We start from the raw sequence: 19,383 nt of genomic DNA, 5'->3' as shown, positions 1-19,383 counted from the left end.
TTTAACAAAAAGACTTTTTGTGTGAGAGTGTAGGAGGGGAAGGCGTTAAACAAAATTTACTTGGAAAAACGAGGGAAAAAAACTACCCTCGACTGCTAAATACCCTTTAACAAAAACTTTGTTCCTCCATTCCCATTGTCCATTTTCATTGGTCATCGTTCACAAGTTTCAATTTATAAACTTTATAAGCACAAATGATTTCCAGTTAAAATATTAGTTATGAAAAAATATTCTTGGATCTGAAAAGATCATCTGAAACAAAAAAGTTGTTGAAATCTATATGATGTAGTGATCTGACTAGTGTGCCAAAAAGCACCCCATGCAGCAAAACTTAACCGCTATAGATCCAAATCTGGATGGATGGATGGATGGACGGATATCACCAATTGTAAGTCTAACATAACATACTTACAACATACACATTGAAGTATTTCTTGGTGTTTGACGAACTTTTCAGACAATCCCATTGATCTGGCAATGAATTTCTAGGTTTTATGGGCAAACATTGGTATAACATCCCTTCAAAGATTTGTCAGAAGTTGATATCCTTTAAGTCTGCAGGAAACGAAAAAATCATCAAGAATAATGGCGGATATTCAGGGTATGGAGTGTGATCTAATCAAGTCAGTACAATACGGGACCATAAATAACAAAATTTCAATATTTTTTACAAATTTTGTTTTCACACACCTATTATTCGCCCAGCAGCAATATTTGTATTTTATGAATTAACTAAACGCCAAGTCATTTTTAATAGTTCGTATTTGTTTTGTCGCTGAAGTATGTTTATTTTGAAAACTAATTGAAAATAAATTGAGAATATATATATTACGAAAGGCAAGATTAAAAAAAAAAAAAAAAATGTTCTCACATCTATTATTCTCTACAGCTGTGTATGTATGTATGCATATAGCTATACCTAGCTTTATTTATATCTACATATATCTATAGCTTCGATTACAAACTACAAACCAAACCCAATATACTTTTCAGTGAAGGGCATAAAAATACAGAGAAGTTATAAAATTGGCACACACTCACACACGCACGCAACTGAGTTGGTTTTTACGCTGCCCCAAGTACCGGCTGGCATCTGGAGAGCGCCAAGCTACCGCCGTGAGCAAGCCCCCAAAAAAAAGTCCCACCACACACACATACACACACACACATAAGCGCGCACGCCAGTGAGCGTATTGGCGAGCTTCTGATGAAATTCAATGGAAACACATGCTTGCGAGAGCGGCCCCTATAAAAGCGCTCGCTCGCCAGCTATTGGCATTCATTGTGAAATTGAAAATCAAAATTGAAGCAACGCCGACGAGCAGCAAGCTAAACGGTTAACGGATTTCAAGCGTACAGAGAAAACGTGAAAAGAATTTCATAAGCAAAAGTTAATCAAACGCAAAACCATACTACAATCTCAAAGCGTTAATTGCCAAAACCAGAAACTGAGAGAACAACAACAACAACAACCACAAATACAAGAAACAACAGTGCAATCAAGTGTGCCAAAAACAAACTTTTTACCAAATATAAACGTACAAGTGCAAATAGAGGCTACGAAAATAGCTGCAAAGACAGTGTCACGCGAAAGCACGAAAATTAGCGCGCAGGAGCCTACCCCAGCACCAAAACAACAACAACAGCAGCAGCAGCAGCAACAACAACAACTCGATTTCATTTCCAAAATGGTCGTAGAAGAATCAATCAGCATGCATTACAAGCAACAGCAACAAAAACAGCAACAACACAACATGGGCGAATGCCCCCTCATTGGACGTACTGTGAAGACGGCGCTGCTGAAAGCCCAGGCCGAGTCACGTGTCATTGTGGGTCTGTCGGCGGCCATCAACGTGCTTTCCAAGTCCCCAGAGGGCTCCCTCTTCTGCCTGATGGCCGTTCCCAAGGCCGGCGATTCCGCCACCCACATGCATGAGGTGCTCCTTGAAGCCTTTTGCTACGAAAATGACATCTACGTCGTCAAGGTGGACGACGCCACCAAGTTAAGCCGCATCTTGGGCCAAGAAACCATCGAGTCATGCTGCCTGATCCAAAAGACCTGGACGGGCGATGAGGATGAGGAGCAGCTGAACAAGCAAGAGAACCAATTGGTCGACTACTGCGAGGCCCATTGGGATGCACCCCAACATCCCATCGTGCAGCTACCATCTGTGTAGAGCGTGTGAGCGGGTCAACAGTTAATTGAACAGCCCAGATAGAGGGGCAACTTTTGGTTTAAATTGAAAAAAACCCAAAAACAATCAACAATAACGGGGTTGTTGGACCCAAGCGTTTGGAGAGTTCTGCGGAAACCGACGTTGGAACACAACCCTAATGTACATATTTATATACTGTATATAGAGATGAGAGATGAAGAGGAGCGGCGTGCAGGCAAGGCAAAGCACGCTACGCCGTTGGTGGCGCATTGACGCCACACTTATACGTATAAACCAAAAACAAAAACAAGAAACACCATATTCCCAGTTATCATATGCTAAGTTGATAAGCGTTTGAGAGAGCGAGGCAGCGGGCACTACAAAGCTGTTAATTGAAACTGAAAGGCGACGATGATGGCGACCTTCGTCGGAGCAACAGCAACAGAAACAGCAGCATCATGAAAGCAGTAGAACTTGCAGCAGCTGCAGCAACAACAGCAACAACAGCAATTGTGTATGCACGGAAGTGCACGCACAACTCACACACACACACACACACACACACATTATAAACACACGCGCCAGACTCATAGATACCACAGATACGAGCTACAAAAGCGCGTGACTGGCTGCCTGGCTGATCGGCTGCTGGTTATTCGCTATAAGCCCAACATATAGTAACTGTTACATACACTAATAATAGCGATTATATTTTGATATTGAACAAATTATTATGCAATATATTACAATAATTGCATGAAAAATCAGAAAGAAAAACAAAAATTAATTTGCATATTAAAGTTTTGTTATGTTAGCTTTTCATATTATAGAAAAAATACACCTTTATACATACATAAAAAAAAGAAATACAACAAAAAAATTGTTAATTAATTTTAAGCACTAAAATTAAAACAAAGAATTTTTTTTAACAAAAAACAAATAAAAAATTCATAAAAATGAAAAATTTCTTGTCTCTTTATTTTATCCACTCAGCGGGTTTTTCTGCGCTTTTTTTTACAGAAAAGTTCCCACTTCCTCTTGGACTTAGCCCAATCACTCATTTGACGTCAATGGCGGCAAGCCCCTTATGTATACTCGAAATCGCTCATATATCTAAGTCCGCACAGTCATTATACTTGCTTGGTATTCCCCATGGCCAAGGCACTGTGCGTTTTTTATCAATGTAGTTGTGTTTGGAAAATTGTCATTGCTTTGGAATACCATATTCTAATTACATGGAACGTGCGGCCATTCAGATTTCTATAATCAGTTCATGCAGCTGTGCACGTTTTTATAAACACTGATAATATAATGGCAGAGTAGGCCCAATTATGACGAGTATCAAGCGATTCTAAATGCATTATTTTTAATAACGGTGGCTAAATGGAATGGAACCATACAGTTGCTTTCTGTCTTGTTATTGTAATTTATTTATTTATGTCAACAAAATTGACTGTCGACATAGGAGGAAAATATATCAAAATTATAAAAAGCATCTTATAAGCTAGAAAAGCCTAAGAAGGATAAATCTAATCAAACTACAATAATATCTAATTAACACCACCGACCCGGTGTCAATACCGGTGTAAAAACAGAAAAACTTAACAGAGAGGTTTCCTATTAAACGGACTTGTTATGGTACTTCTAAGTATCTATACAAGAATGAAATTTTAAAACTAAATTCGCAAGTTGATTAGTTTTTTTAATTTTGTATTATTAATCATTCGTACACAAAAGCCATGAAGATCCACAAATGTTGGCAAAACTGATAAGGAAACTTTATTTAGTCTAAAATAATCACAATTATATGCAACAAATGATATGCCACCAATCACTTCTACTTTCAAACAATCTTTTGCAAATCTTTAATCTTTATTCAAGATCTGTCCTAGGTTGGACAATTATTAAATGTTATGATATTTTTGGCAATTTTTAATCATGCTTCTGTCATGATGGTAGCGGCGTGATTCCTCGGTTCGAATCAAGGCCTACTCGAGGAACGAGCTCACATTGTGGGATTCCTGCTAAAACAACTGAATTACCAGTTGTTGGAAAACTTTATAAAGGGGAATAAGTCAAGAGTTCTCGCTAAAGCACGATTTACTTATATGACTGACAAGAGGCATGGAAAATGAAAAAGTAAAGTCCCCATGTTCTTAATCCGATTACTTCTACTATAAATGCAATTACATTCAAGTTTATGAAGCCATTCCATAGTCCGCATAGAGCTCGATATTGCGCACAAAAAAAACACCAATTGCAGGGAAAATATCGGGTTTGGCATAGCTTGCGAAGCGTCCCACTTTCAAGGCACTTTACTTGCCAATTGTGATAAGAAACTTGCTGTTGGGCGTTAGAGAGGAAAGTGATTATAGTTCAAGCACACGAATTAAAACAAAAGTTCAGTTGGCAACTGAACAGCATTCGTGCTATTTACTAAACTTTTAAAAAGTTGTAGACAGTAGACATTATGTAAGTCACTTAATTATATACTCGTACGTGTAGCCCCAGCTTAATCATCTGTGGCGGACTTTGAGACTTTGACGATTTGCTTGCATAATAAACGAAATCTGCCGAAAACTTTAACGTAAAACCCCAAGAACTTTTTGCATGTCAATAAATAAACAATATTGCGAGTAAAATACGATCCGAAAATGATTTTAAAAATAGCCAACTCATGCCAGCTTGAGTAATCGCCGGGCAACTGAAGCCATGCGCCCATTGACTGAACAATCAATGTTGGCATACTTCCAAGCCATTCAGCATTACGGGGAAACCTTTTTCCCCGCTCTCTCGCTGTCTCGCACGCTTGAGCTTACTCAATGGGTCACCCTTCAATGCAAATACAAGTGAGAACTGGTCAAGTATTCATAGAGATCACACACCCATGCCATGTACTCGGCATTGTGCTCATTTTGTTAACTCATTTCGAGTACGGAAAGCATACTATATTCTCGGCGAGTAGCGTGACTTGCGACCGTCAGCACCATTCCCCGCTCAAGGCAGACGACACCGGCGTGCCTACCACGACTCGAGCGGCTCACCAGCTTCAAACCAGTTGCAGTTCGCAGAAATTTTAACGACAATGGCGATGTCGTCGAAGGTAATGATTCATATCAATAACAATTCCAAATGGTGGCTGCCCCAAATTAGCATACCATGTATAGTAATACTCGTATGTGTCGACGATTCTCCAGTCATATGAGCCTCAAAAAGGCATGACTTGATGGCACTAGTACGTCAAAGTGCTTGCATTTGGAATAGCCCTCTCGACAACTGTACAACCTGTTGCCGGTTGCTCGACAAACTAGTTTCGTGACCAGTAACCCCCATTGCCGGCTGGCTGGCTGACTGCCTGACTATCTGGCTAGAACAGCAGCTGTTCATGTGACCGCCATGAGGTCGTGCTATTTACTTGGCGTGCTAGTGCCAAGCATTTTGTGCCCCATGTGGCCAACAGAGCTCAGGCTCGTGGCCACCAGTGTGTAGATGTGCATAGCTGGTCAACAATTATGTGAACCATGACAATAGTGCTGCTCCCTTTTTTCCCTTTTTGCCTTGCCCCACTTAAATTTCAGACTTGAATAATATTTTTTAATCCGCGCTTTAAGTACGAGATTTACCCATAAAAAATCCAAATTCTGTGTAGCCGTCCCTTATCAATACAGTATTTGTTTAGTGCGTATTATTTAAGATGAATCCCATTTCCAACGTCGTGCATTATCATCTCAGACTTCTGTAGAATTAACACCGATTAGCCCCTTAAACGTAAACAAAAACAAAAGCACACTTAATGCTGGATGGCTGGTAACACGAGACTCCCGGGCACAGCACGCGATAGCTGAAGGTATTGTAATTTCCCATTGAGTGTTTACTTCAGACCTGTTTTGGCACACTTTACAACTTAGTTGTATGCATGGAATTGTAGGAACTCGTATTTATATTTCGCGAGAAAAACTTTCCGCTTTTTTTATTACAACTGAGACACCATCAATGATAAGTATCAGTTTTTGGCACTCTTTTGATGCGCATTCAAACAAATGTTAAACTTTTCCATTAATTAGTGATATGCCAGACACCACGATTGAGAGATTACCGTACAAATTAGGCGTTTAGCCGCCATAAATTAATTTCTCGGTATGGAACCGGTTGCAGAGACAACAACCGCTTGGAACAATGTACAATCTTTATTGCACAAGCAGACTGCAGATTTTGCAATAATATTTTTCACTAATCACTGTAAATAAACAAACAATGCTTGCAAAATATTTGCAATCTTTTGCAGCGTCATGCGCACACTTAGTAAGAAGAAAATTAACTATTTAAATAAATAATTATAAGAACTGTTGTACTCATGCCACGCTCCAAATATATTTAAAGTATTTGAGAAGAATGTGCTTAGCAATTACAGATGCTCGTATGTACAAATAATGGCATTCAACACATTCCGAGTAAATCTTGAGAAGGCATTTCATTGGGATAAACAATTGAGAGTATTGAGTGATATGTTTTGATTTAGTTTTACACCAACCAGATAGGCATTGGCGCGAAAGTAATGCATTTTTATATGAACGCCAAACAAACACTATTTCGTTCCAATACATTATAATTAATATACATATGTATATGTTTAATAGTTAACACTCTGTGGGAGCAGATACTAATTGAAAGTTATTCAAACACTTTATAGCCAGTTAAATCTGCTTTAAGCTCATCTATCTTACATCGCAAATAACGCCGTATTCTTAATTCATAAGTTCAATGATTTTTCAAATTTTTCCACTATTTATTTTTATGATTTTCACACATTTTATGTTTACAGTCCATTATTATTCTAGCTAGGGCTTTCACTGCAAAGATCGAACCTCGCCCACGAAATTACGTAGATAGCATAATTGTGGGAAAAGCATGCAATAAAATTGTAAATTTTTAAACCAAATAGTAATAGTATTTATTAATCGGCGTGCAAAACTTAAAACGCAATTGCACCTGAGGCGCACATAAAGCGCCAGCATGTAAATATTTGCATAAACAAAGCCATGCAAAATTAACGCCTGATTTATAATTATATAACAAATAGGGTTCACACACTCACACATACCCCAATACTCTCACACTAGTCTGGTTCAGCCAATATTTAATTAATGTTTATCAGGTCACAACCATGCCTACATGTGATTATTTCTTTGCAGTTAAACGCTTGTCGTGTCTGTCTCCTGAATTAACGTGACGGCGTTGAATTTCACAAGAAGAGGCCAAACAATCTGTTTTATATTGACTATTTAGTACAAGTTTATGGTCACTAATACTAGTCGTGTACACGTAGTATAGGAGACGGCGCCATGATAAGCGATAAGCGGAGACCGGCAACGCGTGCCGCCAGCCCTGAAATTGAAAAGTAAACTCAAACTCTGCTGGCGCTGATAAGCGAGTTACAATTTTGTTGTTGATTTTACGCTTTGTCGCTTGGTAGCACGTTTCCACTGTCACTAAACCAACAGTTATAATATGTGATTCTTATTGTTTTTGTATATATTGAACGAGACATTTTAAAAATACATACATACTTGTACATATACACATGCAATGGCCGCAAGTGCCGTACATATGTTTCGGGGCTTCAAGCAACTTACGTAAATCGTTAAATCGTTGCGCATACGCAGCGTGTTGCCGGTTACCGTTATGCCATCGCCTTGCCCCCCGCCTCACCCACATAGCGACCGAACAGGCGACGACTGCGTCAGTTGTCCCCATCTTTTGTGCGACTCGCCATAAAACTTTCTCACGCAATTCAAATTTAACTGAAGTTCTGGGTGTTGTTTATAATTTTTTTTTTCTTTTTTTCTGTGGTGCCAAATCAAGGTGAGTAACTCAATTCAGATTATCGCTTTGTGTGCGATATAAATAAAGCTTTATTACAATTGATTATGACATTTTAATTAAGTTGCTGAAAATTTTAATGAGAGAGCTCACATATCCATACATACTTTTATATATAAATCTATAGTATATATTCATATACTTATACTCACACTCTCGATTTTTCATGAACTTTACGGTCTTGACGGATTTGGTCCGCACCCACAATCTCCGCCATAAACACGCCTTTAATACCCACACACACATAGAATAAATAAACATGCACCTTCCGATTTCCCAAGAAAACATTTCGCGAAATGGGGAAGCACAGCACAGTCGTGTGATTCGATTTTTTTATACGCCCCCAAGGAATAATTTGTTTGAATTGTTTGTTTCAAAAGAACGAAATATCTTGCATATGCCAAAGCAATTACGTAGGTTGGTCGAGAAATTCTACATATTCGAATTGGAGGCGTGACGAAAGCAGATTCATGACGTCCGATAGTATCACATGTAGTTTCAAAACACGCGCACATACCCGCATAATATGTAAACAATTAGTTGTATTTTAAATTGTTATACTTAATTTCGATGGAGTCCTTTGTTTTCTTTATAAATATTTCAATATTATTATGTGTATGCGGCATCGTTGATATAGTATTTTTGGTTCCCACTTGAGACTTTATTTTAAAGCTGGAATATTTCACGGGACCACATGCTCAATTCTTGTTCATATACTTGTAACTAACTATACTAATGTGTTTATTTCCAGCTCTGAAGACTTATTTTGATTTAAAATCCAACTTTGATCAACCTATCCAAAGCAATTGTTTCATTCAAAGCTTTACTTCCGAATTGCGAACTGTTATTAGTAAGCCATAATTCTTATCGGCGTGGCATCAGGAAGACCCACATTTATAAAACCGTTTTGGCCTAAAAATAAATAGCTTTATTTGTGTATATTCTCGACGCCAATTCATCATACTCTAGTTCATGTGTTCGTCGAACTGGAGACCATTAACTGCAATCTTATCAAACCCTAATCACAGTCTTTTTCAGATAACCAAACACTGTCTACGCTTCACGCTCAAGTTCAAGCATGCGAAAAACAATTTCAAGGCACAAAATTATAACTCGGACACACTTTCTCCAGCATAGTACATACATACGTGTATCCCATAAAAAATTAATGCACAGTCAACACATAATAAGCATTTTGCTGATAAAACCACTACTCTGTTATCAATTATTCAGGTGGCAACCTAAATTTTGCGGTTTGTGGATGTTTGCTTCTTCATTTAAATGTAATTAATTATAAAAGTATGGTATTTTTCCATTTACTGGGCCAATATAATGCTTTGTCGCATTATGGGGCTTCTACCTTAACTGTATTATGAATGCAATCTATAAATACCTTGTAGCTTTGCTATTTTTAGCCAAAGTGGAAAAATGTATAATTCTGTGGAAATAATTTATCAAAACCAATCGTAAACAATAGCAAGTCTGTTGTTTTTGTGGGTAGAACCAATTTTTTATTGTTGTTATCAGCGTGGCCTTCTTGAGAAATACGACGAACCATTGCAGTCGCAGTATCTTTATTTGCAAATAGCTGGGGGGAACTACCAGAGTGTCACTTTTAATAACAATAAAATAAATAGATTGTTAACAATCTTACTTTGAAGTATGTATACTATGTTTGATGCTTAATTTTAGTTTTGAAATTAAGTTTTTTGATTGCATTCATACTGTATTGAAGCAGTTCACAAAAATAAAATACGAGTTTATACATAATTAGTTAACTGAAGCGTTTTTATAAATATGCATCATTTATGTGGCTTGTTTCATAGCCTGTACCCGGACGGGGAAAAAATTAATAACAAATATATACATATAACAAAAGGACAACATATATCTACAAAATGGAGAATAGACGATTAATTGGTCTATGCATTAGTTGAATAATATTCCCTTTCAATTATACCCCGATTATTATATCCTGGGCATGCTTTTTGCAATTCTGAAGCTACGCAAACTAAATTGGACACACTTGGATGCAGCTCTACCCTTCTCTCTTTTTATTCTAATTATAAAACATTTTAGTGAAGGATACAAAAAATATTCCAAAAAGTATAAATAAGTTTTCTGATTTAGTCTCGATCAACGATAAACTTATTAAGAAATAATATTTAGCAAAAAATGAACGTCATCTATTTTGCATTAACATCGTTAATATTTTAACTAAATAATACATTGCAAAAACAACAAAATTATCATTGATTATATTTTAAATACATATTAAGTATCTTATTAGGTTGATCTTGCTCAATTATAAAGCGATCAAGCTACACGTGCACATATACGATATAATCAATTGAATTGAGAATAATACGTATATTGAATACCCTTTTATTTTTAACTTCTTATATATGTATGTATTATATTACATACTTAATAAATTTATTAATCGTTGCAGCTTTTCAAATAAGCTTTGTTGTACCATACCATGGGATTCTATTGAATATTTAAACTAAATTTTTAAAGCCAAAAGTTATCCAGCTAAGCGAAATATTTTTTTGGCAGTTATAGTATATAGTATATATAGTAGCAGTATAAGTAATCAGGCTATTCACGAGACAAGACCACATCCCTTCTTCAGCCTATTACACACATTTTTGCTTAGACTGCCTAATATACCCTTTGGTTCCTAGAAATACACTGAAGACCTAAAAAGATATGGTATTAATTAAATAAACTAATTCATGCGTTACTAAAACTGGAGCTTGCAAAAAATACTATAATGCATTAGCGGCAGTGAACGAAAAACTGTCCAACGGAAAACAACATTATGCGGAAAGGTGCAGTGTTTGTGGGTTTCTTCCTACATATACTTAGTAAATATAGTTTCGTGGGTATTAAAATATTTTTCTTCAATTTCTAGAATGCAACTTCCTTCAAAATGACCATTGCAGTCTGCGAGTCCTACAACAAATCAGTGATAGTTATAAATTATTGCCGCCTTAAAGTTGTGGCCAGAAACAAGGTCGTTCTCAATATAAACAGAACATTTATCTATTCGATTAATTATATTGGATTGCGACTTCAAATACAAAGGAAAGCGAATGGATATAAGCCATGGATTATAGATTACAAAGTTGATATTTGTGACTTCATGCGACGCCCCAATCATCCAGGTTTCAAGATATTTTGGAATTTGATAAAAAAAACTTTTCAAATGTCTATCACCCCTGTCCATTAATAATAGTTGTCAGCAAATTAAATACAAACACTATTATTATAGGGGGGCCACTTTCTAAAGGATTTTTACATTAAACCATAGATCAACCAAACAGGCCAACAATCTCTTTTCGTTCTTAACAAATACGCAATGTATTTAATACTTTTGTAATTCAATTATTTGTCGCTAAAATATTTCGGCCAACCAATTTTTTAACATATACTCGAATATTGCTTATTTCGTATTTATTTCTCAGTCTGTACCCGAAGAGGGAAAAAACTAATGACAAATGTATGTACATACATACTTATATGTGTACTCGTATAACAAAAGGACACCATTTTTATTTACATATGCCTATGATTACCTTTAAAATGGGGTCTGCCACGACTTGATTTGAGCTTTACACATATTAGACCAAAAGCAATATACCCTTTCTAAGGAAATACAAATATAATAAAAGATTTTTTTATTTTTAAGAAACAACAAAAAGTCAAGAATCGCTTTACGTACTTAAAGTATTAACATTTCTTTAAAATAGCGTAAGCCCTTTTAAAATACAAGTTTTATTCAATTCCACGGAAACAAGTGTCCAAAACACCATAAAATTAATACCTTTTATTCATGTTGATATATGTTCAAGATATTTTGGAATTTGATAAAAAACTTTTCAAATGTCTATCACCCCTGTCCATATGCGGTATGTACTAATAATAATAGTTGACAGAAAATTAAATACAAACACTATTCTTATAGGGGGACCACTTTCTAAAGGATTTTTACATTAACCCAGAGCAGATGCCCATTCCACTGCCCACTGGTGATTATGCGGTTCTCCTGGACTGGTTTTTTAACAAGAAGTTGCAGTATATTAGACACGTATATTTTACATTTCAAGAAAATTGAATTGAATTGAACCTATGTACATATTTGTACATACACACATACTCTGATTTGAGCAATTTGCATGAAAAGTCAATGTCAACTGAAGGTGTTTGTCATTTGAAAATATATGTGTAGAACAAGTTATATTTTAACCAACTTTTATAACACTTTTATGCTTCTACAATAAATCAAAGCACAGTTTGAACTACTTATAGAAATGTTCAAAAATTATTTACATTTTGCGCATTGAAAACAAAATAATATTTATAATTTGGGTCTGTTTGGATTTAATAATAGACTATTTTTTTTTGGACCAATGAACGAACTGAGCATTGTATATTTAAATATATAATTCGCATGCCTCCAAATCAATAAAATATTACTGCGCATTTGTTATGATTGCCATACAGAAGGCCAGACGTAACCCCATTTTCCATAGACCCACTCAATTATGTGCGTCTCGACCATTAAAGGCCAGAACTTGCATCAGCCATCGTTATCGATGGAACTTGAATTACTGTCAACATTTTTGCTCGCAAATATACATATGTAGGTGAATATAATCTGAATGAAAATATCAATCCGAATCGCACAAATAGTATTAATAGAATTGGGAATGTATCTGCAAATGATAACTGGAGCTTGGAGATACAACAAGACCTTTGAAATGGGACTTTGGCACCGAGAAGCGTAAAATTCAAGTGAAAACTAATCATGAAGCAGGTGTAGATGCTGCTGCTGTAAAAAATTTCATACTTATCACCTGACTCATTGGCGAACTTTGGTTGCCTACTTGAGCACTCCCTCCCCTGCCGAGAGCCGAGAGAAGCAAGCTGATAAAAGTGCCATGAATATGTGAATGCGCTTATCAGGTGCCAATGGTACGTGGCCCCCTCTAAATGGCTAACAAGAGCAGCGTGATGGCGCAAAAAATGTCAAAAATCTGTAGGAAGTACATTTTAAATAAATGAAGAGATCACATCCGACTGTGCCATGCCAGTCTTGAAGTACAGGTGGGTATGAGTGTGTGCTGATCGTTAGTCATAGGTAGAGAGCACGCGCCCGCAAAGACGAGCCACCGTTGATTACTCATACGACACGTAATCAAAGCGTATCTAAGTGCTTGGGGCTGGCGATTTCATCAAAGCTCGCACAACTAACGGCTGTGCGCTTTTTTTTACCGTTTACCGTTTTGCATTGGGCTAGGTCAGTGAGACTGTCGCCATGTCTGGCTGCCCGGCTGCATGTCTGAACATGAAATCTGCATACAATTCAATACTCGTATGCTAAGTGGTCGACGCTTGACACGATATGTATCCAATGGGCCTATCTCCCCCTCCCCCTTCCCCTCACCCGTCCCCTCTCTGTCCGACTATGCATGAGTATCTCTATCTGTAGATATAATTTATTTGTTTTCGCATGGCATACAATTTTCGACGCATTGTCAAGTGCCATAGACGTCTGCTCCAGATAAAATGCGCAATTTTTCCACTACACATATCCCAGTATGCGCATTTTAGATGACTTTCAGAGACTGCGTGCTGATTTAATTTGAATTAAAACGGTTTTGAAGACGCCATAACGGTGCATTTTGCGGGGCACCTGTACACGTATATTGGGCAACATCCTCTGCACCGATCAATAAATACAATGCACAGATTTTAGATGTGATTTTAACGTTGCTTTTCAACTTTATGCTTTCTTGTAAATGTATTGTATATGACTACTACAGGTGTAGAGGTGTACGAGTATGGGTGAATGGACTTAAGCGCATACATACGTGTATGAGCGGTAATCGAGAGTCTTGCAAATTTGTTGAATTGTGCATTAAAATGAACTGAACTTATGCCAATTAATCGTAAAGTATTAAAGTGTTGTCAGCTTGTGTGTGTATCTGAGAGTTTGTCAATTAATTTGCGGGCCATGGTTAGTTGCAATCGGGGCTCCAGGGCTTCTTGGCATTCGCCTGACGCAGCTGCTCCAAAGCGATCTCATGTGCCCGGAAATGCTCACGTGTCGCCTTGTCCAGTTCACTGAAACCGCCAGCGTTGTAGATGGAACCGCTGGTGGGGATGCTCGGAGTGCCAGCGGTGTAGACAGCGCCCACAGTGCCTGCTGAAAAGCTGCCATCGGTTTTCAATTGTTGCGATTGTTTCAGTTGCGTTTGAATGTCGGTCAGGGGCAAGGCGGCCGGCTTCAGCTCACTCTGCTGCTGGATGTAACGCAGCAGGAAGGGGTTCTGCTCCGCAATCAAATAGGCTGCACTGCTGGGCGCGTAGCTCGCCGAAGTGGCAGGCTGATTGGACTGTATGCGCAGGAAGAAACCATTTTGTTGCTGCTGCTGCGGTAGAGGCTTGGCGATGGAAGCAGTGGGCGCAATCAGCTTAAATCTACTGCTGTCGATTTTCTGAGACTCCAAGGGACTTGGGCTGCTGTAAATGACACCACCTGGCTTGTATTTGAGGAGCTCCTGCTGCTCAGCTTTGAGGCGTTGCGCCTCCTCATAACGCTCGCTCTCGCGTCGCTGTTCCTCCTGCTGCTGCAGTGCAATGCGCTCAGATTCAAGCAAACGTGTCTCTTCCCTTAAGCGTTCCGCCTCACGCTCACGTTCCAGCTGCGCCTCCTTCTCTTCCTTACGACGTTGCTCGATCTCGAGCAACCGCTCGGAGTCACGTTCTCTTTCCTCGTAACGTATCAAGTCCGCAATGTCGTCCACTTTGTCCTGAGCCTGCAGCTTGGCCTGTTTGAGTATTTTCAGGTGCTCCTCGCGAGCACGTACAACTTCGGGTGTATCCTGTACGGGCTGTGGTTGCTGTGTTCCAGGTACATCGAATATGGACTTGATGGCGATGGGCTGCGTCGCATAGACTTGGCCAATGGGTTGCTGTTGCTGGGGAGCCATCTGCTGTTGCTGCACAGCCTCGTTGTATTTTTTCAGATGCTCCTCACGAGCGCGTTTAACTTCTGGCGTCTCCTCCACAGGTACCGGAGACGGCTGTCCTTCGTAATTCTTTAAAGGAGTAGCAAATATGGGAGTAGTCTTTATAATCGGCTTGGAGTCTGCGCTGAGTAGTGCAGGCGCAATCGGTTGCAGAGGCTGCTGAATTCCTGGAACGGCCTTCAAAATGGGCACGGGGGCCTCGGACAGGACTGGCTGACGCTGCAGGGCGGCATTAAACTGCTTCAGATGCTCCTCGCGTGCTCGCAACACTTCAGGGGTCTCCTGCACCGGCAGAGGTCCTGCACCAATGCTTGGCTGAGGCGTCTTCTTCAGGAGGAGACCATCTTGCTGCTTTTTAAGCTCTTCATAAGTAAGCGGAGTAGTTTTCACTAGCAACTGTTGCTCTTCGGGCTTGATCGGTTGCTTGAGTTCCGTTCCAAACTCGCCTCCATACTGCAGCTGATCCTGGGTCAAGCGTTGCTGTTCTTGCTCAGCGCGCAACACCTTCAAATGAAAGCATAAATCACCAAAAACAAAGTGAAACTATTTGGAATAATTACCTGCAAGCGCGCCTCGTTCCACATCCGCAAGTGTTCGTCACGTGCCCGCTGAACCTCAGGACTGAGTCCAGGCACAGCTTCGTATGCGTTTGTCTTCACAATTTTTTCGAGTGGCTCGAACTGTGCCAACATATTGGCCGATGGCTGCTTGCCCTCGGCTTTCAGACGATCCAGCTCCAATTTAAGCGCATTGTAGCGTTGCTCGCACCAGGCACGGAAGAGAGCAGCTTGTTCGGGACTAATAGAAGCTGGAGAGAAGCTGCTGCGCAGCAACGGATTCAAAATGTCCTCATTGCCATAGCTCAGACGACGGATGCCGTATAGGGGTTCCGGATACTTGTAGGCCACCAGACGCTCTGCCCCTGTATTATCCAAATACCGCACGTAGCCCTGAGCCAAGCCACTGTCCACGGCAAATTCACCTCGTGCCGGCGCATAGGCCAGCAAATTAGTCCGATAGGCTATGGGGGCGTGAGCATGCGCACCCAGGGCCAATAGGCTGAGCAAAAACAAGCGCATGGTAGCTTATCTGCGAACCGGAAACACTGACAGCACTGTAGACTTGTAGGACTTCTGGTGTGGCACTGACCAAAACTTCGCTACAACTTCAACAACTGATACTCTGGACTCTTTTTGACTGCACACACTAGCGACTGACGTAGAACTGTTATGGAACTGGACAGCACCCAAGCCCTTTTATATGCTGCACTGAGCCAGTGGAAAAGCACCAAAAACCACAAAACGCCTGTTGTCCTTGACGCGTCTGTCGTCTCAATCGGCTCAGAATGTGCCAATAAATATATTGTTACCCTAGGTCGGCCAAGCGGTCGAGCTGCTAACCGGCCGGCTATCTGCTTACCTTAGCCTGGCTCTGCCTCTGCCTTCGTGCGTGTCGTGAGTTCTTGTTTTCGGCTTTTTATCTTGGCAGCAGCTGCAATTAATTGCTCGATCCAGACACTCGTTCCATCCATCGTTGCAGCTGCAGACGGAATCTCACAGCATGCCGTTACTTAAGGCCGCCTTCGCTGACCACCCTTTGGCTTTAGCTGCGAATCTGGCTCTGGCTCTGGTTCTTCCGTTACCTCGATGTCGCCATCAGGCAAAAGTCTGTTCAAGGTCGAGTCTGGTTTTATTTTTAGCACACACAATTTATGGTCAGCCCTACACATAAAGTAAGAGTCCAGGGCATCCAGGGGAGAAGAAGAAAAGGACAGGAATGCAACGCCTATCCATTAATCAGCGCCCAATTGCTGTCGAAGCAGGACTCGGACACTGGCAATCTTTTGCATGCCTCGGACATTTGTCAAATTATAAGCCGTAAATGCAAGTCTTATGTTTTTATTGATTGTTCGGCTCCACATTTGGAGCTGCTGTCTCCGCTGCGTGGTTATTTTTAGCAAGTACAGTCTCCAAAATGACAGTCGCCGGGCTGGCGCGTCTGCGTGACGCGACAAATGGCCCGAGAACAAAACGCTTTCCATAAATGCAATTGCATATGAGACAGTTAGCAGAGGTAACAGCAGATGTTGGCAGAGGCAGGTACTTGGTCCCGAAACGTAACCGGTTCCCCAAAAGGTTCAACTTCGTTTCGCTCGGCATTTAATAATAAATTCAATTTAATTTCAGTCGGCGCCGTTATATGGGCAATATCGTTACAAATTTGACGGTAACATCGGCAAAGGAAATGCAAAAAACAAAAAAAAAAAAAAATACACAAAATAAAATAAACAATTAATGTCATTGAACATTTTTGTGCTTTATATATACACACATAGTATATATGTACACTCACATACATATATATATATAGTAAGTAAAAATTCAGTTCAATTGGAGTTCATCGGGTGGTTTTCGCGAAAGTGGGTGCATTAAACCAAGGCTTTGTTACTTAAATTTAACATACATATATGAATACTTATTTAGCTTCACATTGACTCATATGGCAGATGGGGGCCAACTCGAATTTTATGATCAATAATAAGGGTATGGAAAGGGTTGTTTAAGAAGGCGTACAGAGATCTTGCAACAGAAAATCAACGACTAGTACCTTATTCTTACAAGTAATTTAAATTTGGCAAAATTTATATGCAATAGGAAAAATAACCTGTTACCAGTTGCCTTTCAATCGGTTATTTAAAATATTTCACCTCAATTAATTGCACGTCAAATAAATTTATTTGTCATTGTTGTTATTTTAATAAAATTTTCACAACCACAGCTGCGTCAATTGCTTTTAGTAGCTCTTCAATTCATTTCTAAAATTATCTCTTTACACATTTTAATATCAATTGCTGCTATGTTTGTGAGTACCGGAAAAAGTCCAGAAGACAGAAGAGAATTAAATTACACCTATTCCTACAACTTAATTTGATTTATGAATGGATATGGCCTATTTAAGATGAACCATATTTTATTTAAGCATGAAGCAGCCATTCATAAAGAATACTAACAATTTGAATATTAGCGAAGCTACTATATTATTTCTTAGAAGAGTCAACGCTAACAGCTGAATCGAAATTCAAATATTTCATAACGGGGTCATCCACTGGAAATGATTGAATCATGAACTTGTTTCGTGAATGTTTGCTTTGCGATTTTGTAAACTTTAAAACATTGCTCTTTCAATAACCAGTTGGTTAACCCTTGGAGTTCCCATACACTCATCAACTATAGCGTACATTTCACGTATATTCTTCCACTAAAATTGATAGCGAAGAAGCACTTTCATATTTTTCACAATGTTGTCAATGCATCGAGGAGAGCTTCAGGCAGCCAAAATATCAAAACACACAGTAAATGGAACCAGGCAATGGAAATTGGCTGAATCACTCCCAATTCGGCAGAAATAGGCTTCAAGTTGTTAGCAAATCAGCACAACTAGCAGCTTGTCACAGAAACGCCTTTTATTTTAGCACCTTTTAGACCTTTGTACCCTTGGTTTATTTCATTTCAATACTCTTTACATCAGCTACTTTCTCAAGCAAGCCAACATTTCATAATGCTGCTGAGGAATTTCGTTGCCAAAACAGCCATCTTGTTGCTAAGCGCCATACTCTGTCAAATATCTAGTATAGATTAAAACACGAGGCATGTTCGCATGTGTGTGTGTGTGGGTTGATCGAACTGACCACAGTCACGCAGACCATAATATTTTGCTTTCTGAGCATGTGACGTCCTCTCCATTGGATGTTCATGGGTTGGTGGACATAGCCGCTGGCAGAATTTTCAGCAATTTACGTCACAATTTATTTCAATTATTCTGTTGTCTTCGCTATATTGGGCTAAATGCTCGAAATGGGAGGCACGCCTGCTTAATTAAAGCAGCTTCTGCTTTCCAGCAAAGTCTATATTTTCAAACAAAAAAGTACTTCTCTTAACTGTCAACGCGGCGTATACGCAACTTCAAGAGCCGTGGCGCAGAGGTGATAATTACATAAATATAATTAGTGCAGCATTAAATCAATTTAACTGTCTGCTGCCAGCTGTATTAAATTCATAATGTTATCAAAACCACGCCATTTTGTTAAAAGTGCGCCTTCTGGCAAAATTCGCTTTGCATTGCTTTTCCTGTTGTGGTCGCTGGTTTTTTCAAATTGATGACAAAAAAATAAAACAAGATCACGCCTTCGCTTTAGTCGAGCTGCTTAGCAACAAAAGCAACCATAATGATGGCCAATAAACGCACTTGAACTTCAGTTTTTCAAAATTTCCAAGCCATAATTAGCATTATAAAAGGCAGACTAAACA

At 39.2% G+C, this 19,383-nt stretch overlaps 2 protein-coding genes across 2 annotated transcripts; one reads left to right on the top strand and one right to left on the bottom strand.

The window, feature by feature from the left end:
- The first annotated feature begins 1,323 nt into the window (after positions 1–1,323).
- Positions 1,324–3,006, top strand: LOC115633059 (growth arrest and DNA damage-inducible protein GADD45 alpha). The gene has a single exon (XM_030530407.1). It carries the CDS (start codon positions 1,689–1,691, stop codon positions 2,175–2,177), a length of 489 nt encoding a protein of 162 aa, XP_030386267.1. The 5' UTR covers positions 1,324–1,688; the 3' UTR covers positions 2,178–3,006.
- Positions 3,007–14,062: 11,056 nt separating this feature from the next.
- LOC115624191 (J domain-containing protein DDB_G0295729) lies at positions 14,063–16,155 on the bottom strand. The gene is made up of 4 exons (XM_030518830.1): positions 15,637–16,155; positions 15,418–15,580; positions 14,283–15,375; positions 14,063–14,210 (listed from the first exon to the last, which is right to left on the bottom strand). The coding sequence occupies exons 1-4, from the start codon at positions 16,153–16,155 to the stop codon at positions 14,063–14,065; spliced, it is 1,923 nt and encodes a 640-aa protein (XP_030374690.1).
- Between the last annotated feature and the right edge of the window lie 3,228 nt (positions 16,156–19,383).

Source organism: Scaptodrosophila lebanonensis, unplaced genomic scaffold (assembly GCF_003285725.1).
Source record: "Scaptodrosophila lebanonensis strain 11010-0011.00,11010-0021.00 unplaced genomic scaffold, SlebRS2 tig00000001-arrow-pilon, whole genome shotgun sequence".
Classification (NCBI taxonomy): domain Eukaryota; kingdom Metazoa; phylum Arthropoda; class Insecta; order Diptera; family Drosophilidae; genus Scaptodrosophila; species Scaptodrosophila lebanonensis.
Note: the sequence above shows the minus strand (reverse complement) of the source record. Positions and strands in the feature narration are given on the sequence as shown.